Source organism: Amblyraja radiata, chromosome 21 (assembly GCF_010909765.2).
Source record: "Amblyraja radiata isolate CabotCenter1 chromosome 21, sAmbRad1.1.pri, whole genome shotgun sequence".
NCBI lineage: Eukaryota > Metazoa > Chordata > Chondrichthyes > Rajiformes > Rajidae > Amblyraja > Amblyraja radiata.
This window is the reverse complement of record NC_045976.1, coordinates 7,542,399-7,559,897: the sequence shown is the minus strand read 5'-3', so window position 1 is coordinate 7,559,897 and position 17,499 is coordinate 7,542,399. Positions and strand designations below refer to the sequence as shown.

General features: G+C 47.8%; 1 protein-coding gene and 1 long non-coding RNA gene across 2 annotated transcripts; one reads left to right on the top strand and one right to left on the bottom strand.

Annotated features, from left to right (window-relative positions):
* The first annotated feature begins 1,906 nt into the window (after positions 1-1,906).
* LOC116985062 lies at positions 1,907-17,254 on the top strand. The gene is made up of 3 exons (XR_004415201.1): positions 1,907-1,917; positions 11,913-11,919; positions 17,172-17,254. It is a non-coding gene; the product is annotated as an uncharacterized LOC116985062 (long non-coding RNA).
* bhlhe41 (basic helix-loop-helix family member e41) lies at positions 8,729-15,727 on the bottom strand. The gene is made up of 5 exons (XM_033039436.1): positions 15,503-15,727; positions 13,715-13,778; positions 12,770-12,877; positions 11,191-11,302; positions 8,729-9,679 (listed from the first exon to the last, which is right to left on the bottom strand). The coding sequence occupies exons 1-5, from the start codon at positions 15,574-15,576 to the stop codon at positions 8,844-8,846; spliced, it is 1,194 nt and encodes a 397-aa protein (XP_032895327.1). The 5' UTR covers positions 15,577-15,727; the 3' UTR covers positions 8,729-8,843.
* Positions 17,255-17,499: the final 245 nt, after the last annotated feature.

The window sequence follows — 17,499 nt, the reverse complement described above, 5'->3', positions numbered from 1 at the left end:
ATCTACGCCCTGCACATTTACAGGGGCCCAATTAACCTACCAACCCGTGTGTCTTTGGGATGTGGGAGGAAACCGGAGCACCCGACGGAAACCTAGAGAAGAACGTGCAAACTCCACACACACACAGACAACACCTGAGGTCAGGATCAATCCAGGGTTTCTTGTGCTGTGAGGCAGTGACTCTACCAGCTGTGCCACTGCGTCAGAGACCCGGGTTCGATACCGACTACGGGTGCTGTCTGTACGGAGTTTGTACGTTCTCCCCGTGACCTGCGTGGGTTTTCTCTGAGATCTTCAGTTTCCTCCCATACTCCCAACACGTACAGGTTTGTAGGTAAATTGGCTTGGTAAATGTAAGAAAAAAATTGTCCTTAGTGTGTGTGGGATAGTGTTAAAATGCAGGGATTGCTGGTCGGCGCAGGCCTGGTGGGCCGAAGGGCCTGTTTCCGTACTATCTCTAAACTTCCATCCCATTTGTTCCATGTATAAAAAGAACCTGCCTGGCAGCAGAAAGAGACAGCAGTGGGAATTTAGTTTAGTTCAGAGATACAGCGCGAAAACGGGCCCTTCGGCCCACCGAGTCCACGCCGACCAGCGATCCCCGCACACTAACACTATCTTACGCACACTAGCGGCAATTTTACCAAAGCCAATTAACCTACAAACCTGTACGACTTTGGAGTGTGGGAGGAAACCAGAGCACCAGGGAGAACGTACAAACTCCGTACAGACAGCACCCGTAGTCAAGATCGAACCCGGGTCTCTGTGAGGCAGCCCAAGTTGGTAAGTAATAGCCCTGTCCCACTGCACGAGTTCATTCCAAGAGTTTTTAAAAAATCAAACTCATGGTAAGCACGGAGAATGAACGTAGCGGGTACGTCGGAGCTCGGGGGACGTCTCTCAGCAGCTCGGAACGCTAACGGCAGGTACTCGGGAAGACTCGCTAACGGCAGGTAAGCACGGGGTTGACTCGTGAAGATTTTTCAACATGATGAAAAATGTCCACGAGAGCCCCGAGTACCGACGAGTGGCCATTACCGTAAATCTCCGAGTTCGAATCAGGGCAAACTCGGGAGAACTCTCGGAATGAACTCGTACCGTGGGACAGGGCTTTAATAAAATCCAACTTCCCACAAGCAAACTCGATACAAATTGTTGAATCAAACTCTAGCAAACTCCAATACGCCAGAAGAATCAGATGAATGAATACACACAGTGAGCTGCATTGAGATATGGATATTTTATATATTTCAGTGAATGCAAAATGCAATGTTGCTGTCAGCATTGGGAAACATTGCATTGCCCAATTCCGAGTGTGTTATGTATATAGTAAATAAAATATTTAGATCTTATTTTTGGCTTCACCAGTGTATATGGGTATGTAAAATTAATATAAGATTTCAGTTTAATAGCATTACTTTTATATTATACCAAGTGCCAATTTGACACATGTGACCACGTTGTGTGTTCAGCGTGTGGGGAAACGCTAACCCAGGCTATCAGGAACAATCACTATATAAATCCTATTTATTATGTCCTGTGGCTCTGAATTATTCATATCATGTTATATAGCTTCTGTGACAAGCATGCCATAATCACAAAGTTGAATGCAAAGTATTAATATTTCAGTATTATTTGCTGCAACGACACATACTATAATGCAAAGTTGATCTAAAAAAAAATTTTTTACCATGTTTTCTTTACTCATTTCATGGCTTGAAGTTATAGAATCGTGAACGACATTGTTTGAATCATAATTCAAAGTAGAATAAAGATCACCTCTATTGAACAAACTAGCGTGTGTGTGTGTGTGTGTCTGTACAACACTGAGTCCTCATTGTGTAGGAAGGAACTGAAGATGCTGGTTTACACCTAAGATAGACATAAAAACGCTGGAGTAACTCAGACAGTCATAGAGTGATAGGGGGTGGAAACTGGCCCTTCGGCCCAACATGCCCCATCTACACTCGTCCCACCTGCTTGCATTTGGCCCAAACCTGTCCTATCCATGTAGCATCTCTGGACAAAAGGAATAGGTGACTTTTCGGATCGAGACCCTCTCTCAGACAGAGTCAGGGGAGAGGGAACCGAGAGATATTAAAAGGTACATAGAACGAACGAACATAAAAAGTTAAAAAAAGATTCTTGGTACGTTTGACAGATTAAGTCTGAAGAAGGGTCAACTGTATTCTCAGTCTGGAATCTGGGTCACAAGTGACTTATTGAGAGTCTGAGATAGATAGAACAGGTGCAGCACAGAAAGAGTCTCTTCGGCCCATCATATCTGTACAAACCACACTGCCTAGTGGAGCCAAAACCAATTTGCTGCCAGTTCATGTACCTGTCTAAATGCCTCTTAAATGTTGCTATCATATCTATTTCTACCATCTCCCCTCCCCTGAGCATAGCTACCAGATCTACCCTTCCCATGTAACATAGAACGGTACAGCACAAGAGCACGCCCTTCGGCCCAGAATGCCCGTGCTGAACATGATGCCAAGACCAACTCTTATGTATGTGCACTAAACCCATATCCCGGCATTCGTTGCATATTAGATTAGATTAGATTAAACTTTATTAATCCCCTTATTCAGGGGAAATTCAGATGTCCTTGCAGCACACTAATAAAAATACAACATAGCATTCAAAAAGACGTTCAACACAAAAACATCCCCCCACAGTGATTCCCACTGTGGGGGAAGGCACAAAGTCCAGTCCCCATCCTCTTGTCCACCCAGAGTCGGGCCTATTGAGGCCTCCACAGTCGCCGCCACGGCGCCCGATGTTCTCGCCGGGTGATGATGCTCCGGCGTCGGGAGAACCCCCAGCGGCTTGGGGTGCCAGGAACGGCCGCCTTCCCACCGGAGACCGCGGCTTCCAAGCCAACAGACCGCGCCGGACGGAGCTCCGCACACTGGCGATCTTGGCAAGAGATCCCAGGCTCCGGGATGTAACGTTCAGCGTCGCAGCTGGCCGCTCCACAGAACCGCGGCTCCACGATGTTCTTATCAGTGGTCCCAGCATACTGGAGTCCCAGCGCGGCGACCCAGGAAAGGCATCGCCCGCTCCGCAATAGCGCTCCAGCGCTGCGCCGCCGCCAAAGCCAATGTTCTGCGCCGCCGCCAAAGCCGAGGTTCTGGCCAGGTCCCCTCAGGGAAACGTCGCTCCAGGACCCGCTGGTAGGCCGCAAGGACAGGTCGAAGTCGCTGCTCGGAGGAAGGCAACCCCTCCAACCAGGTAGGGACTCGAAAAGCAGTTTCCCCCTTCCCCCCCACCACCCCCCACACATAAAAAGATTAGGCCCCCTGACTACACACTCAACGTACTAAAAATAATAAAAAAGAAGGGGAAAAAAACGGACAGCTGCAGGACAGGCAGCCGTTCAGGACAGCGCCTCCTCCAGGGATATCCGTGTGCCCATCTAAACGCCTCTTCAAAGCCACTATCGTATCTGCCTCCACCACCACCCCTGGCAATGTGTTCCAGGCACCCAGCACCCTCTGTGTTCAAAGGTTGATCCGCACATCTCCTTTATACTTTATGTTCAAGAAGGAACTGCAGATGCAGGAAAATCGAAGGTAGACAAAAATGCTGGAGAAACTCAGCGGGTGCAGCAGCATCTATGGAGCGAAGGAAATAGGCAAAGTTTCGGGCCGAAACGTTGCCTATTTCCTTCGCTCTATAGATGCTGCTGCACCCGCTGAGTTTCTCCAGCATTTTTGTCTACCTTCCTTTATACTTTATCATCTTCAAGCTCTGCCCTCTAAAATCTGCCATTTCCACACTGGGGAAAAAAAGATTCTGACTGTCTACCTTATCTATAAGATGGTGAAATAAGTTTGTAGACGTAAAGGACAGGGAGAAATTTAGAAAGTCGAGAATCTTTTGAATTCTCTTGGAGCAATTTACAGAGGGCCAATTAACCTACAAACCCGCACGTCTTTAGATTAGATTAGATAGAATTTATTACCACACAACCAGGGTCGGTGGAATTTGGGTTGTCAGAAGCGATACAATAATAAAGAACACACAACCACAATAAAAATATAACACAAACATCCACCACAGCATTCATCACTGGTGGAAGGCACAACATTTGGCCAGTCCTCCTCCATTTCCCCCCCGTGTACAGGACCAGAGTCCAGAGTCAGTCCAGGATCGCCTCTTCCTCACCGGAGACCGCGGCTTTAGATTGTTGTAGGCCGCAGACCAGCGGTCGAGATTTAAAGTCCCCGCCGCAGCCAGAAGCACCGTAGACTGCAGGGCCGGCGGTCGAAGCTCCCCTCCAGGGGTGATGGTAAGTCCATGCCGGCCCCGCGGTAGAAGTTGGCCGCGGGCCGGCAGTGATAGCTTCTTCTTCCCCCGGGTCCCCCACGAGGGATCCTGGGCTGTAGACGCCGCACCAGCTGGAACTCTGCAGACCGCTGCGACTTCAGGCTGCGACTTCAGGCTGCCGGCTGCCCCGGGCCAGCGAAACGGAGCGCTCCCCTCCAGCGAGCCCCAGCGAGGGCTCACCCGCTCCACAACGAGAGTCCACGCTGTGCCCGCCGCTGAAGTCCCGGGCACGTCTCCGGGAAAGGCCGCGCTGATCCTTGATGTTAGGCCACGGGGGAGGCGACCTGGAAAAAGTCGCCTCTCCATGGAGGAGGCGACTGAAGCGGTTTCCCCCTTACCCCCCCACACCACCCCCCACACAAAACACACGAAGGAACATTAAACACATACTTTAAAACATAATAAAAAATTTAAAAAGTTGAAAAAACTGACGCGCTGCTGACATGGCTGCTGCCAGAGCAGCGCCCCCTACTGAATGTAGGATGTGGGAGGAAACCAGAGCACCCGGAGGAAACCCACACGGTCACACATAGTTTTCCACATTATGTTCCTCTAGCGTTTTCTCGCCCATTCTTCTTTCGTTTGGAGATACAGCAAGGAAACACGCCCTTCAACCCAACCAGCACACACACCAGTACACTAACACCACCCCGCACACACACCAGCACACACCAGTACACTAACACCACCCCGCACACACACCAGCACACACCAGTACACTAACACCACCCCGCACACACACCAGTACACTAACACCACCCCGCACACACACCAGCACACACCAGTACACTAACACCACCCCGCACACACACCAGTACACTAACACCACCCCGCACACACACCAGGGACAATTTACAATTTTACCCAAGCTAATTAACCTACAATGGTGTCACCTTTGGAGTGTGGGAGGAAACCGGAGCACCCAGAGAAAACCCACACAGGTCACAGGGAGAACGGACAAACTCTGTACAGACAGCAGTCGTAGTCAGGATGGAACCCGGATCTCTGGCGCTGTGAGGCAGCAACTCTACCGCTGCACCACCGTGCCGCCCTATGCCTGTCCACTTGATTATATTCCCCTCATTGTAACCTACTCAAAGTCAGCAGCAAACTGTGTAATGCGTCTAAGATAGACACAAAATGCTGGAGTAACTCAGCGGGACGGGCCACATCTCTGGAGAGAAGGAATGGGTGATGTTTCGTGTCGAGACCCTTCTTCAGACTGTCAGAGATAAGAAAGTGTAGACAGTTCCACGTCCCACCATCAGATGGCAGTAACAGCTCACATTCTCATTCTGTTGACCACGGAATAACTCGGTGAGCGAAGGTTTCTTCAGTCAGGCCGACAGTGGGCGCAAGACGAGTCTTTCAATAAACAGCGGCACGGTGGCGCAGAGGTAGAGTTGCTGCCTTACAGCGCTAGAGACCCGGGTTTGATACCGTCTACGGGTGCTGTCTGCAGAACTTGTGCCTTCTCCCCGTGACCGCGTGGGTTTTCTCCAGGTACTCCGGATTCCTCCCACACTCCAAAGGCGTACAGGTTTGTAGGTTAATTGGCTTGGTATAATTGCAAATTGTCCCTAGTGTAGTGTAGGGTAGTGTTAGTGTGCGGGGATTGCTATTCGGTGGGCCGAAGGGCCTGATTCCGCGCTGTACTCCTAAACTAAACTGAACCAAAGTAAGGTCTGATTAACAAGGAATAGGTAACACTTTGGGTCAGGCACTGAGGCATCATATTTGGCACAGACATTATGGGCCGAAGGGCCAATTTCACTGTTTAACTCATTATCACCTATCCCACAGCCAACAATGGACCATTGTGGGCTCCACATTTCCTAAATTATCATTGCTTTCTGCATATCTTCCATTCAACTGTCCTAATTTCCGTCTCTATCTCTCGTTCCCCTCTCCCCTGACTCTCAGTCTGAAGAAGGGTCCCGACCTGAAAAGTCACCCATTCCTTTTCTCCAGAGATGCCGCCTGACCCGCTGCGTTACTCCAGCGCTTTGAGTCTGTCTTCGGCATATTTATATATTTATTTTATTTTTTAACTTCTCGCTTCATTTCTCTATGTTTATGAAAGGTCTATGGATCATTCCAGGGAACACATGGTCAGAGGATATGTACGTGAAATGGAAGCAGGGAGGATTGAAGATTTCCAACCTTCACCGCCCCTGGTTACACGTCCCCGGCACCCACTGCCCTCCATGTAGGACGACTTGCCCCACACATCTCCTTTAAACGTTGCCCCTCTCACCTTAAACCTCTGCCTTTCAGTCCTTGACATTTCCACCGTGGGGAGCGAAGGTTCTGTCCACCCTCACATAATTTCATATACTTCCACCAGGTCTTCTCTCAAACTCCGGCGTTCCAGAGAAAACCATCCCAAGTCCAAGCTTGCCTTGTATCTGAATTGTACATTGATGGTCACTCCGAGATTGCAGGTGAGTTGTGGAATCTGAGGCCGTTTGCCCAAGGGATTGGGTGGGCAAATAGATTTGGGGGAAAAATGTTGAGAGAATGGGGTTGCTTTTTGTTTAGTTTATAGACAATAGACAATAGGTGCAGGAGTAGGCCATTCGGCCCTTCGAGCCACCACCGCCATTCAATGTGATCATGGCTGATCATCCCCAATCAGTACCCCGTTCCTGCTTTCTCCCCATATCCCTTGACTCCGCTATCTTTAAGAGCTCTATCTAACTCTCTCTAAAACGTATCCAGAGAATCGGCCTTAACCGCCTTCTGAGGCAGAGAATTCCACAGACTCACAACTCTCTGTGTGAAAAGAAATGTCCTCATCTCCGTTCTACATGTTGAAAAATCTTCACGAGTCTGCACGAGCTTACTGCGTTTCCCGAGTACTTGCCGTTAGCGTTACGAGCCGCTAAGAGACGTCCTGAGCTCCGACGTACCCGCAACGTACTTTCTGCGTGCTTACCACGAATTTGATTTTTTTTTTTAACTCGGGAGAGCTCTTGAATCACCTCGTACAGTGGGACAGGCCCTTTAGAGGGATTTTGGGCCAAATGCAGGCAGGTGGCACTAGTGTAGATGGGACATGTTGTGGTGGGGGCAGGTTGGGGCGAAGGTCCTGTTTCCACACTGTATCACGCTATGACTCCATGAAAACAGCAGACCAGGCAGTATCTGTGGATGCAATGGGTAGGCGATGTTTTGGACCGGGACACTACTTCAGCTGTTAACTCGTAGAACAACATTGCAATGCAATGCACAACCCACACACATGCCCTTTCTTATACAGCTGAATTTCATCACAAGGCGTTCACCCGTGATAACAAATACCAATTGCGCTCGGACAGTTGGACATTATTTTCAGTGCATTCCATGCATTATTTTTACAGAAAGACAAATGATCAATTTTTGAAAAAATAAAATCTGAAAGCCATACTCAAAACCACTTGAGTTTTTAAATGCTGACTGTATTTATTTTAATAACTTATAACTGCAGAAGCAATAAGCAGTAAACAAAATGTGCAAACATTATTCAACATTTATTTATGCAAAAATATATTCAGTGGTTTTCATATGTTGTTCCCCCTACAAAAATAGAATATCTGATGAGATTCATGTGTTTCCCCTCAACTATTTACACTGTACAAAAGATAAGCCACTTTGGGCAAATATATGCATTGACAATGAGGCTCCACGTCAGGTATAGACGTGCACACAGTACACACAGCAGTAATGGGGCTGGAATGAAGGCAAAATCTGCCTCTTGCTTGGGAAGGGATGCGTTTCAGCTGTTACACTGCATCTAGGCCTGGAAAGAGCGGATATGGAGAGGATGTTTCCACTAGTGGGAGAGTCTAGGATTAGAGGTCACAGCCTCAGAATTAAAGGACGTTCCTTTGGGAAGGAGATGAGGAGGATTTTCCTTTGGTGAATCTGTGGAATTCATTGCCGCAGATGGCTATGGAGGCCAAGTCAACGGATATTTTTAAGGCAGAGGTGGATAGATTCTCGATTGGTACGGGTGTCGGGGGTTATGGGGAGATGCCGGGTCATGGGGTTGAGAGGGAAAGATAGATCGCGGAGTAGACTTGATGGGCCGAGTGGCCCCATTCTGCTCCGACCACATGGACGTGAGTTTCAATAGTGTGTCAGGGTAGTGGGCACGGCGTCAGGATGTGACGGGGGAGAGGGGAGAGAAGAGACATAACCTAACTGGTCATTCTCACAGAGGCCACGAGAGTTACCATGCATGTGGAACTTAGAACAGTACAGCAGTCAGTGCCACAGGCCCTTCAGCCCACAAGATCTGTGCTGAACACCATGCCAAGACCAACACTTATCTCTCTTGGCCTCCACAGCCAGCTGTGGCAATGAATTCCACAGATTCACCACCTCTCTGACTGAGGAAATTGTTCCTCATCTCCTTCCTGAAGGAACGTCCTTTAATTCTGAGGCTGTGACCTCTAGTCATCCATATTTAGTTGAGTTTATTTTAGTTCAGAGTGGACTCAGTCGGCAGAGATTCCTTGTATCTTTCAGTCGATCCATTGTACACGAGAGAGGGGGAGGAGTGAGGGGGGGTTATGAGGGAGGGTGTGATAGGGTGTGGATGTTCCACCTATAGACTGTAGTAGCCTTGTGATGGGACTTGTGTCTCTCTGCATGCCAACAGCTGGCATTGCTGGTGCCCCCGGTGAGCAGAGTCCCACCATGGCATCCATGTCCACCGATGGGATTTGTGTGAGCCGGGGATCGGGAGCCAACGCTGGGATGCGGGGGTAGAAGAGCGGGAGGTGGCCGGGATACCAGTACCTCTCCAGGCCGCTCTTGTCCAGGGTGGGCGAGTAGGGGGAGGTGGCGGGCGGGGTGACGAAGTAGAGGGGCAAACAGAAAGGGGGCGTGTGGGTGAGCGGGGACAGGGTGGAGAGGGCAGGGTTGGGCTCGGGCGCTTTCACCCTCTTGGCCGGCGGCTCGTCGGGCTCCAGCTTAAACGGGTCGGCTTCCAAGCCTCCGCCATCGTTGCCCTCGCTCCTCTCCCCGTCTCCGCCGTAACCGCTGTCCGTGTCCGTGTCGCTGCCGCTGGGCTCGGCGGCCTGTGTGTGCCGGATAACGGGCACCCGGTTCCTGCCGCCGCCGCCGCGCCCACTCTCCTGGCGGCCAGTCCGCTCCTCACCCGCCGCCGCTTGCCCCTCTCGCCCGCGTGCCGGCTGCCTGCCCTCCCGCTGCCCCATCAGCTGCCCATCCATCTGCTCCTCGCCACTCCAGCTCTCCAGTCTGCCCGGCTGATGCACACGCTCCTGGGCACACGTCTGCAGTCCGTGCCGGGACAAGTCCAAGTCCGACCGTGCCCCTGCTTTCAGTGGAGCTTCTCCTTCAAATACAAACACAGCACATTCAGCATTGTGAAGGAAGGAGCAACTGTAGATGCTGCTTTACACCAAAGATAGATAATAATAATAATAATGGATGGGATTTATATAGCGCCTTTCTAATACTCAAGGCGCTTTACATCGCATTATTCATTCACTCCTCAGTCACACTCAGTGGTGGTGAGCTACTTCTGTAGCCACAGCTGCCCTGGGGCAGACTGACGGAAGCGTGGCTGCCAATCTGCGCCTACGGCCCCTCCGACCACCACCAATCACTCACACACATTCACACACATTCACACACAGGCAAAGGTGGGTGAAGTGTCTTGCCCAAGGACACAACTATCATTTATCAAGAGCCCTGACCCGAAACAACACCTATCCATGTTCTCCGGAGATGCTGCCTGGCCCACTGAGTTACTCCAGCACTTTGTGTTTTTTTAATGTAAACCCGCACCTGCAGTTCCTTGTGTCCAAATCTTAAAAAAACAATCTTCCACTGTCTAGCTATATCCCATGATGTAACTTTTCTTTGCATGCATAGGCTTTACACGAAGCCACAAGGGACCTTGTCAAAACCTTCATGAACGTTTACATGCACCTTATCAAGTGTAGTCCCTCAACACGTCACATGTGCTGCCCTTGATTAATCTGTGCCTGAATAGATGAACATGTAGGATAATGTTATTGTGTGGGGATCGCCAGTCGGTGCAGACTCAGCGGGCCGAAGGGCCTGTTTCTGCGCTGTATCTCTAAACTAAACTAAACTAAACTAAAAACAAGGAAGTTCTTCCAAGTGTCCTATACTATATTTATCCCCAAACATTTTTTGTTCTAAAAGGGGTTCTCGATTGATCACTGTGCTCTGGGTGTTTGGGACCTTCCTCTGCACACGGTTGCTGGATTGGCCCCAACGTTCAAAGCCGAAACTAAACTTCAAAGATATTCCGTCTCGGTTGAGCATTGCGATGTTCCAGAATTGTGCAAGGCGTTATATAAACGCTTACATCACACTACACTCTGCAAAGAAGACACAACACTCACCTGGATTCCTTCACTAAAATGGGGTCAGATTCTTGGAACCTCCCACCAGCACCTTTGTGGCAATCCTAGACTGCGGAAACTCACAAAGGGAGCTCACCACCGCAATCTCAACAGCAATCTCAGTTCACCGAAAAAACAAGATGCCAAATGCTGGGCACAAAACTCCACCCCTATCAGGTATTGCAAGACAAAAATGTGGCCATTTGGCCCCTCAAATCTACTTAAACCTACAGTGAGACTTACAGAAGATAGACACAAAGTGCTGCAGTAGTGTGCCCACCCCCAGGGCCAGATTTACGTACAAGCTTCACAAGCTTAAGCTTAGGGCCTCGAGATCTAGGGGGGCCTCGGCAGGGCTGGATTTACCTGTAGGTTTCATAGGCTGATTGGGAGGGGCCTAGGGCCTCTCTTCATCTATATCCGGCCCTGCCCAGCCCTCTCATGGATGGATTTAAAAACAAAAGCTTACCATTTTGCAAGGCAATAATCCTCTGATGTTGTTGTTCTGTCAACGTAGTTAAAGCCTTCAAGTGCTTCAGTGTTAATTCCAAGATCACCGCTTTCTCCAGGTGTCCAAGTGTCTTTAGGTGGGAACAGAAAGGGATACATATTAAATTTGATTATCTCATCCCAAACGTAGATTAAACAAACTCCAATGTACTTCAAAAATGCAAAGCGGAATGAACAAGGTCATACCAAACTGCAGGTGCTGGTTTACAGAAAATACATAAAGTGCTGGAGTAACTCTGCGGGTCTGCCAGCATCTCTGGAGGACATGGATAGGCGACGTTACGGGTCGGGACCCTTCTTCAGACAGAATTAAGAGGATTGATTCCTGGGGTGTCAGGACTTTCATATGAAGAAAGACTGGATAGACTCGGCTTGTACTCGCTAGAATTTAGAAGATTGAGGGGGGATCATATAGAAAATTACAAAATTCTTAAGGGGTTGGACAGGCTAGATGCAGGAAGATTGTTCCCGATGTTGGGGAAGCCCAGAACAAGGGGTCACTGTTTAAGGATAAGGGGGAAATCTTTTAGGACCGAGATGAGAAAAAAAAATTTTCACACAAAGAGTGGTGAATCTCTGGAATTCTCTGCCACAGAAGGTAGTTGAGGCCTGTTCATTGGCTATATTTAAGAGGGAGTTAGATGTGGCCTTTGTGACTAAAGGGGTCAGGGGGATGGAGAGAAGGGAGGTACTGGATACTGAGTTGGATGATCAGCCATGATCATATTGAATGGCGGTGCAGGCTCGAAGTGCCGAATGGCCTGCTCCTGCACCTATTTTCTATGTTTCTATGATTGACACAAAATGCTGGGCTAACTCAGCGGGTCAGGCAGCATCTCTGGAGAACGTGGGTAGTTGACGTTTCAAGTCAAGACATTTCTTTAAAGCAGCATCTGCAGTTCTTCTTCTTGTGTATGGCGTGCACAGCTTGTGTAGGACAACTTGTTCTATTTGATCTTATTTGATTGTGCACGCTGGGTTGATTGGATTAGTCGAAACAGGGCGGACCACGTGAAGGTTGCAATCTCCCACCGCATCTACAGTTCCTTCTTACACATTAAGGGGACAGGCTTGTTTTAAAGGGGGGTTATTATAACAATATGAATTGATATTAGTGGAGTCTAAGATCTCTCTGTTGACTATTTTAATTATGTTCTTTAAACCATGAACTGTATAAATTAAATTAAATCACCACAACAAATGTTCATTTAATTCTGTTTTGTCGGGGACAAGGATAATTTGTTTGTATTTCTACAGAAGAAGACAAACTTCAGTGTGTTACTGAAGGTAGATGCAAAGGTACTGGAGTACCTCAGCGGGTCAGGCAGCATCTCTGGAGAGAAGGAATAGTGACATTTTGGGTTGAGACCCTTCTTCAGAATGAAGAACTGTTCAGACTGAAGAAGGGTCCCGACCTGAGATGTCAGCCATCGTTTATCTCCAGAGATTCTGCCTGACCTGCTGAGTTACTCCAGCACTTTTGCGTCTCTCTCCGGTATAAACCAGCATCTGCAGTTCCTTCCTGCCCAATATCTTACCGTCAGTTTCAGATGCTCGGGCAATTGGTCCTTGAGGTGTGAAATGCACTCGTTAATCCTGTCACGCCGTTTCTTCTCGATCAGCTTGTGTGGCATTTTATAGGCTTCCTACAACAAAATGGGAAAAGTCAGGAAATTCAGCAGAAATTGCAACTGCAAAGGCGGCAAAAATATTGTCTATGTGACATGTGCGTTGCATTGAAAAGTCAGCCACACTGCTGAATGTGCTCAAACATGCAAGGGGGCATCTTATAGAAACATATAAAATTATAAAAGGACTGGACAAGCTAGATGCAGGAAAAATGTTCCCAATGTTGGGCGAGTCCAGAACCAGGGGCCACAGTCTTAGAATAAAGGGGATACCATTTCAGACTAAGGTGAGAAAAAACCTTTTTCACCCAGAGAGTTATGAATTTGTGGAATTCCCTGCCACAGAGGGCAGTGGAGGCCAAATCACTGGATGGATTTAAGAGAGAGTTAGATAGAGCTCTAGGGGATAGTGGAATCAAGCGATATGGGGAGAAGGCAGGCACGGGTTATTGATTGGGTACGATCAGCCATGATCACAATGAATGGCAGCGCTGGCTTGAGGGGCCGAATGGCCTCCCCCTGCACCTATTTTCTATGTTTCTATATTAGACTGATTACTGAAAGCCACCAGTAATAACCATAAGATAGACACAAAAAGCTGGAGTAACTCAGCAGGTCAGGCAGCATCTCTGGAGAGAAGGAATGGGTGACGTTTTGGGGCGGCGAGACCCTTCTGCAGACTTGACCCTGAGCAGCACCCATTCCTTCTCGCCAGAGATGCTGCCTGTCCCGCTGAGTTACTCCAGCATTTTGTTTCTGCTTTCGGTTTAAGGCAGCGTCTGCAGTTCCTTCTTACACAGTAAAAATCATAAACTGGCGCACGCAAACAGCGGAATAAATCTGCCACATCTGTACCTTGCTCTTGTCTTTCTTCGCACCCAGCTTTGATTTGTACATGTACACGGGACAGCACTCGACCCTATCAAAGTGAACGACATGAAAAGTTGAGGCATTACCAGAAATAGTTCATGCACACTCATTAAGTTCAGTTTAGTTTAGTTTATTGTCACGTGTACTAAAAGCTTTTTGTTGCATGCTCTACAGTCAGCAGAAAGACAATGCATGGTTGCAACCGAGCCATCCACAGCGTACTGATGTACGATAAAAGGAATAACGTTTGATTGATTGATTGATTATACCTTTAATAATCCTTTACAGGAAATTACAGTGCCACGACAGCTTCAAGACAGACATAACACCACACATTTCCTCAAATGGCTTCCATACTTAACAAGTTAAAATACAAGTTAAAATACAAGTTAAAATACAATTAATTAAAAAAAAAGTGCAGTTATTTATGCGCATTATATAATCTTATAGCAGCTGGTAAACAGGACTTCCTATGTCTCTCAGTTTTGTACATTGGTGCAATCAGCCTCTGACTGAAGATACTGCTCTTGATCACCTTCAGGGCATGGAGTGGGTGAGTGGGGTTGGTCATTATAGAACCTAGTTTGTTCAGAGTTCTGGCCTCTGCCACCTGCTGGACCGTTCGTTGCTCAGCCCCGACCACTGAGCCGGCCTTCCTGATTAGCTTGTCCAGTCTGTTTTTATCCGCTATACGGGCGCCATCTCCCCAACAGGCCACAGCAAAAAACAGAGCACTGGCCACCACTGAATGGTAGACACTGCACAGTAGGGGTTGGCAGATGTTGAATGACCTCAGCCTCCTTAAAAAATACAGTCGGCTTTGTCCCTTCCTGTACACCGCCTCCATATGACACTTCCAGTTCAGCTCACTGTCAAGCTGCACCCCAAGGTACCTGTGATTAGCGACCACCTCCACCTCAGTGCCCTTAATGATGATTGGTGTTGCTTGAGTCCTCCTCCTCCCCCTCCTGAAGTCCACAACTATCTCCTTTGTTTTTTTGGTGTTAAGATGGAGGTTATTGTGTGCACTCCACTCCACAAAGTTACTTATTATACTTATTATATAACCATATAACAATTACAGCACGGAAACAGGCCATCTCGGCCCTTCAAATCCGTGCTGAACACTTATTTTCCCCTAGTCAGACCATAACCCTCCATTCCTTTCCCGTCCATATACCTATCCAATTTATTTTTAAATGATAAAATCGAACCTGCCTCCACTACTTCCACTGGAAGCTCATTCCACACAGCTACCACTCTCTGAGTAAAGAAGTTCCCCCTCATGTTACCCCTAAACTTCTGTCCCTTAATTCTCAAGTCATGTCCCCTTGTTTGAATCTTCCCTACTCTCAATGGGAAAAGCTTATCCACGTCAACTCTGTCTATCCCTCTCATCATTTTAAAGACCTCTATCAAGTCCCCCCTTAACCTTCTGCGCTCCAAAGAATAAAGACCTAACTTGTTCAACCTTTCTCTGTAACCTGCTGAAAACCAGGCAACATTCTAGTAAATCTCCTCTGTACTCTCTCTAGTGCTAGATAGAATCAGAATCACACTTTATTCGTCAAGTATGTTTTGCAACATACCAGGAATTTCACTGGCCAGGTCAGTCATACAATTAAAAGCAACAGATCACTCAAAAACACATTTTAACATGAACATCCACCACAGATAAAGTCCAGTAAACCCCGATCAAAGATAGTCCGAGGGTCACCAAAGAGCTAGTCGTTCAGATAGTAGACAGATGCAAAAAGGAGGAAAAAAACTCACCCGAAGAAGTCCGCCTTTTGTAATAATTCCCGTTCTTTAAAGCAAGGTTGCAGGGCAGATGCACCGGTCTGCATTTTGTGCAGGGGTGGGTATTGCAAAGTGCAGTTTAAGATATGACACTGGTCGTGACAGAGAGAGCTCTGGGTGCATGGACTGCATCCGTGAGTTCACAGCTGTACGAGTGTGTATCACCTACGCTGCGAGCTCCCTCTTTATATATATATATGCAACTCGACACCAGCTAGCTGCCTGCAGTTTACTGTAGGCGGCCGGGGCAGGCGTGCCTGCAATGTGGTCACAAAGGGCAAGGGAGGGAACCCTCGGGGACAGTTCAACTCATGTGTGCTTCAGCGAGAAAGTGTCCAAATAAAAACAGCCCAACTTCAAAGACTGGGTGGAAAGGGAGCACAGGCAACGCCTAGGTGGCATAACTCCCAGAGTTAGACACAGTGTTGCCGTGAGCTATGTAACTGACCCATTCGCCAGCGACAACGTCTTTTTACAGCAGGGAATATTCTGCACTGCCTTTGCCCAGCGATTGCCCTCACCCCCCCCGTCCGATATTAATTCAATTTCAATTTCAATTTAAAAAACGTTATTAGCATGATAAAATACATCGTTATATTGCCAAAGTATTAAACATGACATACATATTTAAAATGCACAAATATAAATACAAGTATACAGTGCATGGATAGATATGTCCCTGTACATAAACTCGCAATAGACCTATAGCCCTTCATTGATTGCTACACGTTCTTGCAGCTGTAAGCAGTACAACAGAGTAGCAAGTTTAGCAATTCAATGTTAATTTCTTAGAAACATAGAAAATAGGTGCAGGGGTAGGCCATTCGGCCCGTCGAGCCTGCACCGATCATCCAACTCAGTATCCTGTACCTGCCTTCTCTCCATACCCCCTGATCCCTTTAGCCACAAGGGCCACATCTAACTCCTCTTAAATATAGCCAATGAACTGGCCTCAACTACCTTCTGTGGCAGAGAATTCCACTGATTCACCACTCTCTGTGTAAAAAATTATTTTCTCATCCCGGTCCTAAAAGATTTCCCCTTATCCTTAAACTGTGACCCCTTGTTCTGGACTTCCCCAACATTGGGAATAATCTTCCTGCATCTAGCCTGTCCAACCCCTTAAGAATTTTGTAAGTTTCTATAAGATCCCCCTCAATCTTCTAAATTCTAGCGAGTACAAGCCGAGTCTAGGATTTAGAAGATTTACTGTCAGTTAATGTCGATTAGTGTGTGCGTGTAAATCTTTACCAAAACCACGGGCTGCGATCCTTGCAAGTCTGAACGTTTATTTTATGCCAAGGAAAGGAACTGCAGATGCTGGTTTACCCCGAAGATAGACACAAAGTGCTGGAGTAACTCAGCGGGACAGGCGGCATCTCTGGAGAAAAGGAATGGGTGACGATTCGGGTCGAGACCCTTCTTCAGACTGAGAGTCAGGGGAGAGGGAGATTAGAGGGGGGGGGGGGGGTGTAAGGTGTGGAAACTTCAGATCAAAGTAGACGCTGATCAAGGGACAAAGAGGCATAGTCAGTAAAATGATTCAGGACAGAGATAAGAGACATTTATTGTCACATGTACAAATTGGTACAGTGAAATTTGTGGTCAAGTCGTCTGAGTGTAGCAAAAGTATAGGAAATAGAACATATAAAAATACATGCAGGCGTAGGCCATTCGGCCTTTCGAGCAAGCACCACCATTCTGCATAATCATGGCTGAATCATCTAAAATGAACCGTTTCTACAATCTCCCCATATACCTTGATTCCGTTAGCCCGAAAAGCGATATCTAACTCTCTCTTGAAAACATCATGAATTGGCCTCCACTGCCTTCTTGGGCAGTGAATTCCACAGATTCACAACTCTCCGGGTGAAAATGATTTTCTTCATCTAACTTCTAAATGGCCTACCCCTTATTCTTAAACTGTGACCCCCTGGTTCTGGACTCCCCCAACATCGGGATCATTTTTC